The following is an 18,535-nucleotide window of genomic DNA, read 5'->3' on the forward strand; positions in this document are numbered from 1 at the left end:
GCACAAACCTAGTCAGGATCTCTTCCGGGTCTGTGATAGGGGTCCCCCCCTCGTTTTTGACCCTGCCAATATGGGCGCTGGTAGAATGTCCCCGGGCTAACCATGAGAGCAGCCTCCAATTTTTATCCCCATACTCAAAGATTTTCTGAGCTTTGCCCAGCATAGACTTCTTAGTCATGTCTATCCTGTGCAGCTCGACCGCCCTAAGTGCCATTCCTGATAGCTAGGGGGGGTGGGGTCCGCTACGTGTCTACTCTCCTTTTCTATCAACGTCCCCTCTAAGTCTTCCAGCAACCGCACAGACCGTTTGCGACACCTGACAATTTGGGAAATGTATTCACCCCTCAGCCAGCCCTTGAACGCATCCCAGACCACCAGGGGTTCGGTAGAGTCCGCATTATCCAACCAGTAGCGACACAGGGCCTCCGGCATGTCCTCCTGAACCCCAATGTCCGATATCCAATACCCCGACAGCCTCCACAGTCCCCTCCGTAAAGGGAGCCCAAGGGATACCCCAAGGAGAAGGGGAGCGTGATCAGACACCCCCCTGGGCAGAATCCGCAGGTTCGCCACTCGCTGCAGCATAGCCTGCGAGCCGTACCCCAGGTCTATATGGGAGAAGGAGCGAAACGTGGAGGAATGGCAAGTAAACTCTCTGCCCCGAGGGGTGAAAGTGGCGCCAGACATCCATCAACCCAAAAGTATCGGCCCAACGTGTCAGACCCGGCGCCCCCACGGGAGGCCCGGTGGAGCCTATACAGCTCCGGGCATAGGGCCATGTTATAATCCCCTATCAACAGAACATTCTCTACACCATACCTTATAACCAAGTTCATAATGATAAACAAAAGGTCAGTATCCGCAGGGGGAGGCAAGTATATACCCACCAGGACATAGTCCACATTTGCAATGGTAGCATACAGAACAAACCTACCCCCTGGATCCGTTTTTAACTCATGAAGCTGGAACGCGAGGGATCTGTGAATAAGGACACTCACCCCCCTAGAATAACTCGAGTAGGTGGCATGATAGTGTTGGCCAACCCACGCTTTTCTGAGGCCAAGCACTCGGGAGCCCACCAAATGCGTCTCCTGAAGGATACAGATATGGGGAGAGTATCTTTGTATAAAATTAAACACCAACGAGCGCTTGACCGCAGAGTTCAGACCCCTCACGTTCCAGGAGAGAACAGAAAATTCAGCCATACCCGACAACTGAGGGGAATGTGTCCCAGGATATAGTCACCTGATTCTTAAAGTGGAAGTAAACTCCCCTATCGTTTTCAGCCAAGGAAGCTGCCATCTTTGCCTCTGTTTAATCTTCAACTGCTATGGTGCTGCACATGTGATTCGTTATGAAACCAGCCATTGGATGGTTTGATAGTTTCGCTGAGAGCACAGCCAATGTGCAGTTAGCATTCCCGGCATGCCTTTTTTTTAAACTGTTTAAATCAATGGGTTTACTTCCACTTTAAGGCTAAGCCTTGAGCCCAGACTCCACCTCCCAAAATAGGATTGCACTTGTGTCAATAAACCGTGAAAAAAACAAAAACAAAAACTAGAACCATAACTGATAAGCAATGGCCAACCTCCCCCACCCCCCACCCCACGGACCCCCAACAGTGGAGTCCTGCATAGATCCCCAAACCAAGCAACAAAAAATAACCCCTAAGTCCTTACTCAGGTAGGCGTGCACCAAACCGTCAGGAGGACGCAGCCCCCCCTCACCTCAAACACACAGAGGGGGGGACCACTATCCCAACCTGCCACAGGCGCATTTAGCCCCCCCTTAAGAGTTGCTAGAGAACAGCAATCCTTGTAACATGGGTGTACCAAACTACTACACATGGCACAGTCCTATTCAGAGACTTTACGGCCAATTATTCCGGGTGCACATGGTTAGGCCGGGACGAGCTAACAGTTCACAGGTTCCCAGCCTGACGAAGGTGATGATAGCGGGGGGGGGGGGGGGGGGGGGGAAGTGCCAGCTATAACCCACGTCTGGGGCCCATCCATTGGAAAGTCACCGAAACAGGAAAAAAGAAAAATGAAACAAAAAATCCAAAACCCCAAAATAACCATGGCAGAACAAAGGCCAGGGCCCCGCGCCCAAACCACCCCCCTCTGAATAGTCACCAGGCTGGGAATAGTACCAGAGGATCCCCCACCAGAAACAGTATTTAGCTTCCCCGGCTCTAAAAAAAAAAAAAAAAAAAGGCAAAGGCAAATTATCCCTATCTGACCCACCAGCCAGGAGCAGGTTAGCAAGCTATTCAGCCAGGTAGTGTCTCCAACCAAGAGGCAGCATCTCTGGGGTTAGTAAAAAATCTGTCTCGCCATCAACCACACGAAGTTTTGCTGGAAAGAGGATACTGTACTTGATCCCTTTAGCCATCATGGATGCCTTGATAATCTCAAGAGAATGTAAGGTGTCCGGCGCTACCCGATATTGAAGGTGAGAACCACCCTTATTTCCACTGGATACACTATTACCACAATACAGTAGGTTGTTCGTTACAAGTTTGTAGAAAACAATCGTATCCTCACTATAAAAATTCAGTAGACTGTGCATAAAAAATTCAATAGACTGTGCATAAAAAAAAAAAACCCGTATATATAGATATTTGCATGCTTCTTGCTCTCTGTATTCTTTTTGGTTCCCGTATTGCCTAAGCGCGGCTTTGTTCAAATTTTTATTTTATCATGGATGCCTTGACCGCGTCGAAGGACCTTCGCTGTTTCTGGGTCTCCATGGTGTAATCAGGAAAAATTAGCAGCCTGGAGTTCTGATACTTGACCTCCTTCAACAGCCTCGCCGCTCTGAGCACCTCATCGCGGTCTCTAAAGTTCAGCAAGCGTAGGATCAGGGTGCGCGGGGGGCTCCCAGCCGGGCCCCTCTGTGGAGGGACCCGGTGAGCTCTTTCCACCGTGAAGTACGGGGACAGCTGCGCTCTCGGGAATAGGGAACGAAGAAGGTCTTCCACAAACCCCCGTGGGGTTCCGCCTGCTGCGGTTCTCGGCATCCTCCGCACGAAATTCAAAGGTCCTCACCTTGTTCTGCAAGGTCCGGATCGCCACCGAGTGTTCCGCCAGCACATCCTCTGCCTGGCCTACTCGCTGCTCTGCTACTCCCAGCCTTGCGCAGATCTTATCCAGGTCTGGTCTTATCAGGCCAACCTCCGTCTGCACAGCCTCCATCTTCCCCATCAGCGCCGTCTGGCATGCCGCTATAGCAGCCATCACCTCGGGAATGCCCGGGAGAGGCGATGTATCTGCCTCCGCCGGCGTGATCTGCGTAGCCATGTTGGAATGGCCGCGTAAGCCTCCCGCTCCACTTGTCTCCGGAGCTTCCAGCGCCGGCTCCCCGGGGGGAAACCAAATCCTCCTACCTCCTTTGTGTCCTGCCGAGCTGGTTTTAGTGCTTGTTCTAATGCAGAGACTAACCAATAAGTAAAGCAAGCATAAGGTTTTTAGCCCTGGAACAGAGACCATTAAACACAACCTGGCTGTGGTGGCTCCTATATTTATATCTTAAAGAGCAACTAAACCCACCAATCCTTTTCAGCACTGGAAGCTGCCATCTTAGCTTCTGTTTGATCTTCAACCGCCATGATGCTGCACATGATGCTGTTATGACCCCAGCCATTTGATGGTTTGATCAATAGTGGCCCAATATTTAGTGGGACTGCTTCAGCAGTCCCAATATTGTTATTCGTTTTTTTAAATTTTTTATTAATCATCATCATCTTTTTATTATTATTCCGTACGTTTTTTGGCTCTGTGTAACTTCTGCATACTTTCAGCTATTAAAGCCATTCAACTTTAAAACGTTCATCTCTTTCAGCTGATGTGTGTTCTCCAGCTTTTTTTCTACTATTTATACTTTTTAAAATATTAAGCTTTTTAAACACTTTTTTTTTTTTTTTAACATTGAAGTCAATGAGAGCATGCTTAAAATCCGTAAAATCTTCTTCCAATGCCAAAAGTTTCAGCTCCTTCATACTTTCACCTACAGATGCCAAACAAACTTTAAAATGTTCACAAAATATTCAGCTATCTGGCTATATCTTTTCAGTTTGATACCTTTTACAGTTTTTGTGAAAAAGCTGTTTAAGTTTAGTGATCATTTTAGACAATTTCATTAAATTAAGGCATCCAGGCTTTTCGGCAGGAAGCATCTCAGATTATAGAGCCCGGGGGAGAGCACAGACACACCATGTACTGATTTATAATAGAGGAATATGATGGGGCAGTTTTGATGGTGGCAATATGATGGGGCAGTTTTGATGCTATTCAGTATTCCCATGCATTTTCTCCAGGAAATAGAAAATTCTGCACCGGTACGTGCAAATGCGCATGAATATTCATGGATTTTTTCCCTAGGAATGTATTGTGCATGCAAATGCGCATACATATGCAAAACAGATGGCTGAAATTACATCTAAATAAGGAGGTGCTTAAACATCAGTAGCGTGTGCAAGAGGCCTTAGCAAGAAACATTATGCTGTTAAGAAACATTAGTGTGCATTGTAAATTGCCTCCAGCATCTCTCCTGTTTACTCTTGCTGAAGGCTGCCATTTTCCTGAAGCCCAGAGCCCCCCTGAGCAGAAGTAAATCATAAAGCGGACCAAAACCCAACGCTTTAACAGTTTCAAAGAAGTTATATTCCTGGAATGCCAGGATTGCCAACTTTCACATTTGTTTCCTCGACCAAACTGTCAAACCATCAAATGGCTAGTGTCATAACCTATCACGTGTAGCACCATGGCAGTTGCAGATTAAACAGAAGCAGCTTCCTTGGCTGTAAAGGATAAGGTGGGCTTCATCCAGGCTCTAAGGATGTCAGAAGAGTGGCCTCTAAAAATGTGTCAGCGCCTAAAAACAGAGAGCAACTGAGCATGTGCAGAGCTGGATTTTGAACAGTGCAGGCACTTCTTTTTAATCTTTTACATAGAAATACCTGGGGCCAACTTGAAGTGATCGAGCAGGACTTAATTTTCTGACAAAAGTTCCCTTTAAATTTCTTCCTGCTCGGTGGTCTAGGCAGAAACATTTGAAATTGCAGAGCGCCTGTTCACATACACTATATTACCAAAAGTGCCTTTACATGCACATGAAATTTAATGGTATACCAGTCTTAGTCCATAGGGTTCAATATTGAGTTGGCCCACCCTTTGCAGCTATAACTTCAACTCTTCAGGGAAGGCTGTCCACAAGGTTTAGGAGTGTGTCTATGGGAATGTTTGACCATTTTTCCAGAAGCGCATTTGTGAGGTCACGCAGTGATGTTGAACGAGAAGGCCTGGCTAGCAGTCTCCACTCCAATTCATCCCAAAAGTGTTCTGTCGGGTTGAGGTGCATGCCAGTCAAGTTCCTCCACCCCAAGCTCACTCACCCATGTCTTTATGCACATGCGCGTCTGGAAGAATGGTCAAACATTCCCATAGACACACTCCTAAACCTTGTGGACAGCCTTCCCAGAAGAGTTGAAGCTGTTCTAGCTGCAAAGGGTGGGCCAATGCAATATTGAACCCTACGGACTAAAACACTATTAAAGTTCATGTGCGTGTAAAGGCAGATGTCCCAATACTTTTGGTAATATATAGTGTATATTGGCTCTATGCCTTTCCCGTATATTTCAGTTTATGGTCTTAGACCCCAATCTTTTGGATACCATTGTTGCTTAACCACTTGCCGCCCGCCCTATAGGCAATTGACGGTGGCAAAGTGGTTTCATAACCCTGATCGGACGTCATATGACGTGATCAGGATTATGAGCCGCTGCGCGCCCCCGGGGGCGCGCATCGCGGCGATCGTTGTTGCGGGGTGTCAGTCTGACACCCGGCAACTACGATCTCGGTAAAGAGTCTCCGACGGAGACTCTTTACCACGTGATCAGCCGTGTCCAATCACGGCTGATCACAGTGTAAATGGGAAGAGCCGGTGATCGGCTTTTCCTCACTCGCGTCTGTCAGACGCGAGTAGAGGGGAGCCGATCGGCTGCTCCTCTGACAGGGGGGGTCTGTGCTGATTGATTATCAGCACAGCCCCCCCGAGGATGCCCACACTGGACCACCAGGGACGCCACCAGGCCACCAGGGAAAAGGTAATCCTCCCTAGACCACCAGGGATGCCAGTCAGCAGAATGGATGCCAATCAGTGCCCATAATGGATGCCAATCAGTGCCCACAATGGGCATCACTGATTGGCATGCATTATTGTTTGGCACTGATTGGCATCCATTAGTACAGTATAACACCAATGCCGCCTATGAGTGCCCACCTGTGCCGCCTATGAGTGCCCACCTGTGCCGCCTATGAGTGCCCACCCATACCCATCTGTGCCGCCTATTCATGCCAATCCGTGCCAGCTATCAGTGCCAATTTGTGCCACCTATCAGTGTCCATCCGTGTCGCCCATCCGTGCCGCCTATCAGTGCCACATATCAGTGTCCATCAATGCCACCTCATCAGTGCCACATCATTGGTGCCCATCAGTGCCGCCTTATCAGTGCCCATCAGTGTAGCCCCATCAGTGAAGGAGAAAACGTACTTATTTACAAAGTTTTGAAACTGAAACAAAAAAAACATTTTTTTTTTCAAAATTTTCGGTATTTTTTTATTTGTAGCGCAAAAAATAAAAACCGTAGAGGTGATCAAATACCACCAAAAGAAAGCTCTATTTGTGGGAAAAAAAATGATAAAAATTTAATTTGGGTACAGTGTAGCATGACCGCGCAATTGTCATTCAAAGTGCGACAGCGCTGAAAGCTCAAAATTGGTCTGGGCAGGAAGGTGTTTAAGTGCCCTGTATTGAAGTGGTTAAAGCTTACATAAAAAGAATAGAGCTTGCATTCTGGACCTTCGCGCCTTAACAGGCAGGGCCCTAAAGGTCAGTACCATTCAGTATAGCGTTCAGCTCTATGCAGATTCCCTGCAGAGGGGCTGAACGCTGCACCTGTCCCTCCCTGGTGCACTAAAATGCAGAGAGGCATCATAATGGGAGACTTTAATTATCCAGACAGACTGGACGGAAGGAACCGCACATTCGTCGAAGGCGCTCCAGTTCCTAAATGTCTTGCAGGACAATTTCACGGATCAGATGGTGGACGCACCAACCTACTATGTAACTATGAGGCCTGCACTACAGCTAGACGGCCCGCATGCAGGAAGCCTTAACAAAAAAAAAAAAAAAAAAAACACATGGCTAGTGTCACCCTCATACAGACACTTCATGCTTTGACCAGAGACAGAATTCATATTCTATGGTTATGAATATGACCGCTAGCCACAGCAGGTACTGAGTTGTCATCATCCAGGATGCAGCATAAGCGCATCATAGACCATTTCTATTATACTTAGCACCATCTAGTGGTCAAATTCAGCATTTTTCATTTTAAATCAATGGAAAACATTCCACCAGCATAGGAAATAGCCTAATGCACATTCATTATTTGCCACCCATTTGCATAGAAAAAACAAACATTCACACTGCTGTTCCAATTTTTTTTTTATGATTACACCCTTGTGTAAATGTATTTAATTTATTCATACAGGAGTATTTTTCACATTTTGGTTACATTTTAGTATTTTGTATGTAACTTGTGCGTTGCAGTCCCATATACTATGGGCCCATTTACAGTATGGGAGGTACAATGACACGTAGTAGACACCTGAACTATTTTTAGCAACACAGCATACTACTATGCCTACTGTATTCCCACTTGTGTGTTATGGTGAGCTTTCATGCAAATGTGTTCTTGCTTACAGTATATAAGTGTTGGGGTACAATTCAAAATGAATAGCAGACCACAATGCACATATACCCATTCATTAATAAGCATCGTCTTATTGGTAGGGGATAAGAAAATGTGGAGGTCAGAGCCACTAGGGTAAGACTGATATGTAATGCTTTGATTCTTTATGTGCCACGGTGATCAGGCAGCCTGTTCAATGACAAGTAAATATCCCCCGTAAATGGCTACTATAAAGCCTCATACACACGATAGGACTTTGTACAAACTTTCCCTTGGATTTTTGTACAAAGGGCGTCGGCCCTGAACTTGTATTGCATACACACAGCAGGACTTTTTCAGCCAACTTTCACCAAATCACGTGGTTTTTCTGCTCTTTACCGCCACCTTTGGTCAACTTCTGTATTGTTGTCTGATCTTTTGCATTGGTTCTGAGCATGCCTGTTTGTACTTTGTACAAAAGTCCTATGGTTTTCTGTACACACGATCAGACTTTGCTCCATAGGACTTTTGTTGCCAGAAAGTTTGTCCGTTCGCACAGCCAACAAAAGTCCGATGAAAACCAAAAAAGTTTGTCCGATGGAGCGTACACACGGTCGGATGTTGCTCCAAAACAGCTAATTTGCATGTTTGTTGTCAAAAAGTCTGATCGTGTGTATGGGCCTTAACAGTTCCTACCCTGTTTCCCCAAAAATAAGCGCGATTGTCGATGATGGCTGCAATATAAGCCCTACCCCCCAAATAAGCCCTACCCTGAAAATAATACCTACAAGGACTTTAACTAGGGCTTATTTGGGGGGGGTAGGGCTTATATTGCAGCCATCACCAACAATCACTCTAGGTCTAAGGCTGGATTCACACCTATGCATTTTTAGTGCTTTTTGCATTTTGCAGATTTGCACTACAGAATGTGTTCCATAGGAAACCATGGTAAATGGACTCTAGTGCAAATCTGCAAAATGCAAAAAGCACTAGAAATGCATAGGTGTGAATCCAGCCTTATTTTCGGGGAAACAGGGTAGTATAGTTGTAATCTATTGCAGCATACCAATGCTTAAATGTGCTGGCTGTATTAGTTTTCCCCCCCTTTATTTTCACTTGGTGTTCAGGCCAGCAACACTTTGTCTTAGGAGCAACAGAAACACCGTTAGACAGCAACATTGTTAGTCTGGGGAGGGGGTAGCCCATAAGTAAACCGTTCCAATGTGCTGATCACACGTTTTAGAAGCCCTAACCCCTTTGCTACCAGACCATTTTTTTCCCCTTTCTTACAAAAATGCATAAAAGTGCTTTTTTGACTTGAAAACTTTTCTTAATATATAATAGTAATATATATTTTATGAACGACTATAGAATAAAGGGTGGCAGTTGCAATTTTATGTTGCACAATGTTTGTGCAGCTGTGTATCAAAATCTATATTTAAAAGTAAAAAATATTCACATTTATTTTAGTGCACACAAGCACAATATAATCTCAAAATGTTTTGTTAAACATAAAAAGCAAAAAATATTAAGCTTCAAAATCCTGCACACCTGCAAAAATGGCAACAAACTAAAATACCTAAAATTTTTAAAAGATGACACTATAAAAACCTTCACAGCGCATCAATATAACGTTAACAGTAAACGATGGCCCTATAATTATTCCTCTTAAAGGGGTTGTAAAGGTTTGGGTTTCTTCACCTTAATGCATTAAGGTGAAAAAAACCTGTCAGCGACCAGCCCCCAGATCCCCCCCCCCCCCGTTTTATAGCCATTGGCTCCCGCTGCTGTCAATCAAATCCAATGATACCACCGGGGGGCGGGCCGAATGCTAGACTTGGGAGCGCCCCCCCCCCCCCCCCCCGGGAGAGCGCTTCTTTCCTAGGGGGTTATCTGATGCGGGAGGAGCAGAGAGCCCCGCCTAGGAACCCCAGAAGAGCAGGATAGGGGCCACTCTGTGCAAAAAGAGCTGCACAGTGGAGGCAAGTATGAAACATTTGTTATTTAAAAAGAAACAAAAAATTAACCTTTAGTGTCACTTTAAGCCTCGTACACATGATCCGATTGTTGGCTAACCAAGCGTCTGATTTTTGTCCGAAGGGAGTGTGCCAGGAACTTGTCTTGCATACCAATGGTACACAACTGTTGGCCAACAAACACAAACATAGTGACGTACTACGAGGAATTTCAGCTCTTGTGTGCCACCCTTTGGGCCCCTTCTGCTAATTTCGTGTTTGGTGAGCATTGATTTCGAGCATGCGTGTTTGTACTTTCAACTTTTGTGTGATGGACTTGTGTACGGACAGAAATCAGACAACAGACCGATGTCCGCCGAAAATTTACTAGCCTGCCATCCATTTTTTGGCCGAAAGTTGGACAACAATCTTCAAAAGGAGCATACTAACAGTAAGATTTTAGGAAAACAGTCTGTCAGACAATCCCCTGCCAACAATCGCAACATGTGTATGAGGCTTTAATGAAGCGCACACAGGAATACCAAAAGTTTCATGTCTTGGATGGCAGAGGCCCTCAAATTATTATCATTTTTTAGCTATGTTACTTAAAGCCGAGCTCCACCTAAAAGGGGAAGCTCCACTTGTTTGCTTCCTCCCCCCCTCCGCTGCCACATTTGGCACCTTTCGGTGGGGAATCTACAAAACTCAGGGCCCCCTCCTTCCCCCCGCTGCCTTTTGAGAGACACACAGGTCCCAGAAGACAGCGGGACCATTTGGAAAGCGCAGTACAACTCGCGCATTACATTAAAGGTCAGCAGTTACAGTATTTGTAGCTACTGACTTAAAGAGGAAGTAAACCCTGATGAGTTTACTTCCTCTTTCATTCCCTGCAAAGGTAAAGCATAATGGACTACTGTGCATCGCATAGTAGTCCATTATGTGTCACTTACCTGACACAGGAGCCAGCGAAGTCACCGCTGTCCCCTGTAGTCCGGCGCATCCATCTTCTCGGTGGGTCTTGCTGCTCCGCCGCTGTCATTCGGTGAAGCCGCGATGACATCACTCCCACGCATGCGCATTGGAGCCGCCACTCGCGGCATATCGCCGTTGACCGTGGTGCGCTCAGTGCCTATCTTTCGGCAAATATCTCCTAAACCGTGTAGGTTTAGGAGATATTTCTTGGACCTACAGGTAAGCCTTAATCTAGGCTTACATGTAGGTCAACGTTGGTTGTAAGGGTTTACAACCACTTTAATTGTTTTCTACCCAGGCTGGAACTCCGCTTTAAGTAACAATTTTTTTTTCTACTTTATTGCCATCACAGGGGCAATCACAAGCCTCTTGTGTGACAATACATAGGGAATGACAGGTTGTCTTTATGGGGATATCGGGGGTATTTCTGACCCCTAAACCTCCTCTGATATAATACTGCCAGCCAGGATTGGAGAGCTTTAAATTCTGAGTGCTCAGATCTAAATTCTTCCAGGTTCACTGGCTGCAGATAGAGAATGAACGTTTCCGTCCAGCTCTCTTTCAGGGCCCAGAGACTAGGAAGAGGGCACACCTCATGCGGACGTGATCAGATACCCACATAACTTCTAATACAAAGCTCAGACCCCACTGAAAAAGGTAAACAAAGCTATTGCAGCCCTAAACAATGTAAAAAAATAAGTACTATGGTAAGCCCCTTAGTGCCTCACCATAGTACATACTGCAGTGGGCACTACAAGCCTGCACAATCCCAGAAACTGCAGGCACAGTGGCATGAATTATCCTTATGCCCCATACACACTATCAGTTTTTCTGCTGAGTTTTTCAATCAGGTTTACCAAAACCATGTAGTACAAGGGCCTGCCTGATTGCATACAATTGGAAACTCCTAAGGTTTGACCTCATATAATATGGTTTTGGTAAATCTGAAGGAAAAACTCAGCAGAAAAACTGATAGTGTGTATGGGGCTTTAAAGTTCACAGCAAAAGCACTAAAATAATTGTCTGAGCCAGTTTAGCTCACCCTACTTCACCCCTCCCAGCAGTCACCTGGAAGCCCTCCAGCCTTTTCATTTCAAATGTAAACACAGAGAAGGAGCGCCTGGAGCTGGTAGCAAGGTGAGCAAAGCTACTGAGTGAACTCTGTGCTTCTGACGTGGAAACAGAGGATGAATTGCTCCACAGTGACTGCAGCTACAGAGGTCAGTGAGGGCTTATTTTAAACCATAGATGCTGCTTTGTTAAGGGCACATAAATACTTGAATGTAAATAGTTTGGCTACAGGTTCCCTTTACAGGGCTTTTCCCTTTTCACCTAGAAAAAAAGCTGATTGCAACAAGTTTCTTTGAAAGACAATAAGCAAAAATCAATTACGTTTAAGAAATGCAAACTTGTAAGTTTCAAAGTTTTGCCTTAAATTTAGTTTCACAAATATTTTTGGTTATCCCTTAAAGGTACATTAAACAGAGCTTTACAAGGTTTCTGAAGAACTACAGCCTCTTGCTATGCATTCTGTGCAACAGCCCTCCAGATCCCCAACGCTTTGCATGCAATGCTTCCTGTAGACCAGGGATGCCCAACCTTTTGAAGAGCGAGGGCCACTTAAGTGACTTGGTAACTGGTCACAGGCCACAATGAGCAGAGCAGGGGGATGACAGGTCCATGCAGAGCGGACACAGCCCACTCTACTCTATGGGTCCTCCGATCCACCCTGATGGAAGGGGATTGATCCCCCTTTTTTTTTGCGAATCAGATTGGAGGTAGGCGGGTGTAAAAGCACACAAGTCTGTTTACATCTGCCGTTTCATAGAGGTGAATGGAGGGTCCGATTGAATTGGACTGATTGTGTGAAAGGGGCCTTTCACACTAATGTAGCGCAGTGCACCTGTGTCTTTCCTGTGGGTTAGCTACACTTTTCCCTAGACTTCTATTATATCCTGCAGGTGTGGTGCACATTCTGAAAGCTCACCAAACCCACAGGTAATAACAGAAGTCTATGTCTCAGTGCAGGTAACCTTAAAGTGCTCTGCACCTGCGGATCAGTTTTAAAGCAGCCCGGTAACCACTGCACAGATATGCCCATATATACACTGCAATTTTAGTAATAAACTAACCTTTAATAACAGTCTTCCATTCAGGTATCGCCTGCTGTTGCTATCCTTGGCAGAGTGCATTTGGTATCACTCCGCCTGTGGCAAGAGACGGCGCTATACAGGAAGCATCAGCTTATACAGCTCTGCTCCACAGCTGCTTGCCTTGCCGGCTTCAATAACAACACTGATGCTCTGGGATGGCGGGTCTGCAACCCATGATCTGGGCTTGCCAATCTGCCATCCCACAGAAGGAGGTCGCGGGTCACTGGTTGGGCACCCCTGCTGTAGACCAATGTTTCTCAACTCCAGTCATCAAATACCCCTTAACAGAACCGGTTTTCCATTATTTTACACAGGTGATTGGATCAGTTTTGCTGCCTTACAACCATTCCACACGGGGCGGATCTGTTCAGCGGACTCCGCTAGCTCTGCTGAAGATCGCTCTGTTGATCTCAACTGTGCAGGCGGATGACAGGTCCATCTCTGCTCACTGTGCAGGTGAGCCCCACTGTTCTCTATGGGAAGAACAGATGAAAACGTACAGCATGTCTATTTTCATCCAATCCCATCCGCTGGACAGATGGCGACTGTATCGCCATACATCTGTTTTCGGTGGATCTTGCCAGAACAGATGGCAGGTGGGTGTCAGCGGAGATGTGATCTGCCTGCCATACAGTACAAGTAATGGGTGGGCCTGCTCAGATCCACCTGAAAAAGCAAACAGGCGGATGTTTTTTGGGCCGATTGTGTGAAAAGGGCCTTAGTAATTACCACAGCCGTTTCACCTGAAGGAAACCCTGAAAGCATGACCTGTTGGGGGTACTTGAGGACTGGAGTTGAGAAACATTGCTGTAGACTTCAGAGAGAGAGTGGAACAGAGGCATGAATAATGTGGGGTTGATTCACTAAAACCAAAGAGTGCAAAATCTGGTCCAGCTGTGCATGGTAGCCAATCAGGTTCTAACTTCAGCTTGTTTAATTAAAGCGGAGTTCCACCCAAAAAGTGGAAGTTCCGCTGTAAGCACTCCTCGCCCCCTGACATGCCACATTTGGCATGTCATTATTTGGGGGGGGGGGGGGGGGTGTACCCTTTATTTTGTGGGATTTCCTGTCCCACTTCCTGCCTTTGGCCGCCTAAGCGACTCTTCCTCTCCCCCTAGGCGGCTCCTCCCTGCCAGCAATATTCTGGGACACAACTCAGGTCCCAGAAGATCGGCTGGCCAGAGGAGAGGAGGGGGAGAGGCACGAGGCTCCGGGCGGCCAAATAGCTGGATCGTGGGGCAGGTAAGTGTCAGTTTATTAAAAGTCAGCAGCTATGGTTTTTGTAGCTGCTGACTTAATAAACTAAAAAACAGGTGGAACTGCGCTTTATGTTTTGCCCAAAAAAATTAAAAAATATGGAAGCTGACTGGTTTCTATGCAGAGCTATACCAGACTTTGCACTCTCCAGTTTTAGTAAATCAACCTCAGTATGATTTAGGCTAGGTTTACACTTATGTGATTGCAGACATCGCATGTGATTCGCACCGCATTCCTGTGCACATCACATGCAATGTCTGTGCGAAGCAAATTCAGCCATACAGTTTGTATGTCTGAAAACGCATTGCATTTGCGCCAAAATGGTGCAGGACCCTTTTTTTGGTCTGCACTGGAATTGGGTTGCATGGGTTTTCAGCCCCACGCGACCCAATTCCATCTAATTCCACAGTCCGCATTGCGTGCTGCAAATCGATTTAGGGGTGTCAACTTTATATTGACACACGCATTGGTTCGCAGAAAGCAGTGTGAACTGCCTGTGATTCAGATGCTATGCGGGAACCCGCACAGAAATCGCTGTGGTTCCCACATTGCACCAGTGCGAACCCAGCCTTAGTGTGCATGCAAAAATCTGAATTTTACATAGCAAGGTAGACTTGCATAATATGCAAATGGCGTAGTTTTCCTTACTAAACACTTTACTGGCCTTATATTTAAATGTATACAGTTATAAAAAGGGAAACTGTACTGAATACCCAGGCTGCCACTGCTATAGTCTCCTCCTGAAAATGCAAGTAGCCCGACTGCCATGCTGGTTCAAAGGGTTTAATACGTTTTGATTAATTGGCAAAAAAAAAATTAAAAATACAGATCAGGACTCTGACTTTACTAACTGCCTGCTTTCTCCAGGTCTTTGATAGAAAGTACTGAAGTCTGAGAAAGCCAGGCAACCAGCACTTTCAGAAGGAATTGAGCAATGATACCCTGCATGTTTCCTGCAATACAGGTTACTTTTAAGGCAATGTATTATGGTTACTTCTGACATGAAGCTGTTTTTTGGTTATAATAAGGTAATGTATTTTAGTGAACTTGAACCACCATTATATTCTGTGAATTCGGTAGGAATACATTTAAACACAAATAGAGTAAACAGAAAAAAATAAAATAAATCAATGACGAGTGCAAAATATCATCTGTACAGTGTTTCCTACACCTCTTACTCAGGTTTGTATGTGCATCATTTGGAGAGTTATTCAAAACAGATATTGGATTCACAGGTAGATGCTGGTGAGTGGAGTTTCTGTACTAGTGACATCTCCCTGCCCTGCAGTTCTGGTTCTGCCCCATTAAGTTATGAATCTTACTCTTCCTATTACAGCTTAAGAGGTCAAGTACTCCTACTATTATACTGATAGGATTCTTTAGGATTTTTAAATCTGGGTGCGCAGTTTCACAAGTGGAAAAGACGCTGTTTTCCAAACCAGCGCATGTGAGCTGGAGAGAAGGAACAGCCTCAGCCTATGCTTCTCCCTAAACCACGCCCACCGATGCGTTAGTTAGAGGTCACACGCGTTTGTTGGGAGAGCAGCGTTTTTTCCTCTTTACTGTACGTTACTTTTCGGATGAAGACCGTAAGTCGCTGGAACCCGCCTCCTAGGATCAAAGTGAAGAATCTCCTCCTCAGCTTAGAGTGGTGTGCCAAGCTTTACAGTTGAGCGGCTCTGCTTGCCATACTTTCCCGTTAAATCAGAGCTCCACCCTAAAGTGGAACTTGCACTCATTGGAACCCTCTCCGGCGCCACAATTGGCATCTTTCAGGGGGGGGGGGGGGTGCAGATACCTGTATAGTACAGGTATTTGCACCCACTTCCGGCATAGAGATCCGCAGAATCTGCGGATATTTACACCACTTCCTGCGGGTCCCACGCTGTCTGCTGGGAATCACATGGATCCCAGAGACAGCGGGGACCATCCTTATTGTGCAGCGCGACTCGCGCATGCGCAGTAGGGAACCTGGAAGTGAAGCCGCAAGGCTCCACTTCCTGATTCCCATACACAAGATGGCGGCGGCAGCACCCGATAGCCGATCGAGAGATCAGCTTCGGGTGCAGACATCGCAGGCGCGCTGGGCGTGTAAGTGTCCTTATTTTAAAAGTCAGCAGCTGCAGTATTTGTAGCTGCCGACTTTAAAAAAAAAAAAAAAAAAAAAAACGCTGGAACTCCCGCTTTAAGGTTAATGGGGCCATATTGCAACCACGTGCAATGCATGCGATTGTGGTGCAGTGGTCTGGCATTACAGTGTTAAATCAGGTGATGATACGCCTCAAATGGCTTCTGAAAAGCAACCTCAGCATGGATTGCTCTTCAGAGGGCAACACACTCCACCGCGAATGTGAAAAAGCCCTAAAATAAAAATGTCCAGCTGGAAGAGTAAGAACTACTTAAAGAGGATAGAGCCAGGAATTCTGGAGCAGGCACCTCACCACTAATGTCCCCTCAAGATATAAGAAAGTTGTAGGCGATTGAACTCACCAGCTCAAGCAGAACCCAAAAAACATCAGTGCTGCATAACCCAAACCTTTAAAAGGAGGTATAAATGTACAATTGTAAAACCCACAAAACCAAGTCAACAGTGGTATAAAAAAATAAACATTCCACCTGCCTCACTTGGAGGATACAGATTACGGTTAAAAAATAAGTAATGGCATATGCCAGCAGATGCCAACATTTGATAAAAGTCTTTGTTATCAAATCTTTAAAGTTTGATAGTTTGGCAGATTTGCTTCCTGAGATTTCAGATAGAGGTCTCATTCACAGGTCATAAAATGCTTCACAGAATAGATTCCCTTAAACCACCTTAAAGGAATTGCTGGTATTGTCAGCAGCTTGCCAAATGTAGAAAAAAAAACGTGCAAGTCTTTTCTTCGGGACAGTCCAAAGAAGTCTAAACAAGATGCATGGGATTTCTTTCATTTCCCATTAAAAAGGGTCTGCAACCGAGGTAGATATTCACTAATCAATCTGCAAGTCAGCAATATCTCCATTAGAAACAATATTTTCCTGGAAAAGAGAAGAAAGCAAGCATTTAATATTTAGTTGGATCAACCAGACATAAAATGAACGACATGCTTATAGGTTTGTGAAAACAAGGACACTCAGGGAAGCTGTGCAGAGAAAATGGATCCACTTAAAGAGGTTCTCCGCTCCAGAAGGTTTAACTCCCTTCATGACCAGGCTATTATTTGCTATTACTTTAATTGGTAAGTGCGCGGTAATGCAACACTGTACTCAAAACAAAATTTAAATAATTTTTTCTCACACATACAATAGAGCTTTCTTTTGGTGGTATTTGATCACCACTGGATTTTTCATTTTTTAATAATATGAATGAAAAAATACCAATAATTTGGACCCTCCCCCCATAAAATTGTTTACTTTCTGCTATAAAACACATCCAAAAAAAAATAAAAAAATAACATTTTCACAAATTATGGTCAAAATTTATTCTGCTACATGTCTTTGGTTAAAAAAATAAAATAAAATCCCAAATAAGTGTGTATTGATTGGTTTGATTTAAAGTTATAGCGTCTACACAGATGTTATATATACTCAAATTTTTATTTTGATTAATTGTGGTGGTAAGCGACTTATAATGGCTCTGCGGCAAGCAATCTGACACTAAATAACGCTGAGGTGGGGGGACGGACTAACTGCCACTGACATCACCAGTGGCACTAATACAGTGATTATTGATAATACTGTACACAGACACTCTATTAACCACTTTCAGACCGGACCATTTTGCTGGTAAATGACCAGAGGTCTTTTTACACTTTGGCACTGCGCTGCTTTAACTGGTAATTGCGCGGTCATGCAATGTTGTACCCAAACAAAATTTGCGTCCTTTTCTTCCCACAAATAGAGCTTTCTTTTGATGGTATTTGATTGCCTCTGCGATTTTTATTTTTTGCGATATAAACGTAAAAAGACCGCAAATTTTGAAAAAAAATGATATTTTCTACTTTTTGTTATTAGAAAAATCCAATAAACTCAATTTTAGTCATACATTTAGGCCAAAATGTATTCAGCCACATGTCTTTGGTAAAAAAAAAGTCAATAATTGTATATTTATTGGTTTGCGCAAAAGTTGTCACATCTACAAAACTAAGGTACGTTTTCTGGAATTTACGCAGCTTTTAGTTTACGACTGCCTATCTCATTTCTTGAGGTGCTAAAATGGCAGGGCAGTACAAAACCCCCCCAAATGACCCCATTTTGGAAAGTAGACCCCCTAAGGAAATTGATAAGAGGCATGTTGAGCCCATTGAATATTTTATTTTTTTGCCTCAAGCGATTGAATAATGACAAAAAAAAAAATTTTTTTTTTTTTTTACACAAAGTTGTCACTAAATGATATATTGCTCACACATGCTATGGGCGTATGTGAAATGACACCCCAAAATAAATTCTGCTGCTTCTCCTGAGTATGGGGATACCACATATGT

General features: G+C 44.9%; 1 protein-coding gene across 1 annotated transcript in view; it reads right to left on the bottom strand.

Annotated features, from left to right (window-relative positions):
• Positions 1-7,496: 7,496 nt before the first annotated feature.
• The window catches only part of BCL2L12 (BCL2 like 12), a 77,530-nt gene continuing 66,491 nt past the window's right edge, over positions 7,497-18,535 (bottom strand). The window contains exon 7 of the mRNA XM_077457168.1: positions 7,497-17,090. Coding sequence (XP_077313294.1) covers positions 17,043-17,090 — 48 coding nt within the window. The 3' untranslated portion in view covers positions 7,497-17,042. The remainder of the gene's footprint in view (positions 17,091-18,535) is intronic.

The sequence above is a fragment of the Lithobates pipiens genome, unplaced genomic scaffold, assembly GCF_037356315.1.
Source record: "Lithobates pipiens isolate NorthernLeopardFrog02 unplaced genomic scaffold, aLitPip1_a1.2 Scaffold_27, whole genome shotgun sequence".
In the NCBI taxonomy this organism is placed as follows: domain Eukaryota; kingdom Metazoa; phylum Chordata; class Amphibia; order Anura; family Ranidae; genus Lithobates; species Lithobates pipiens.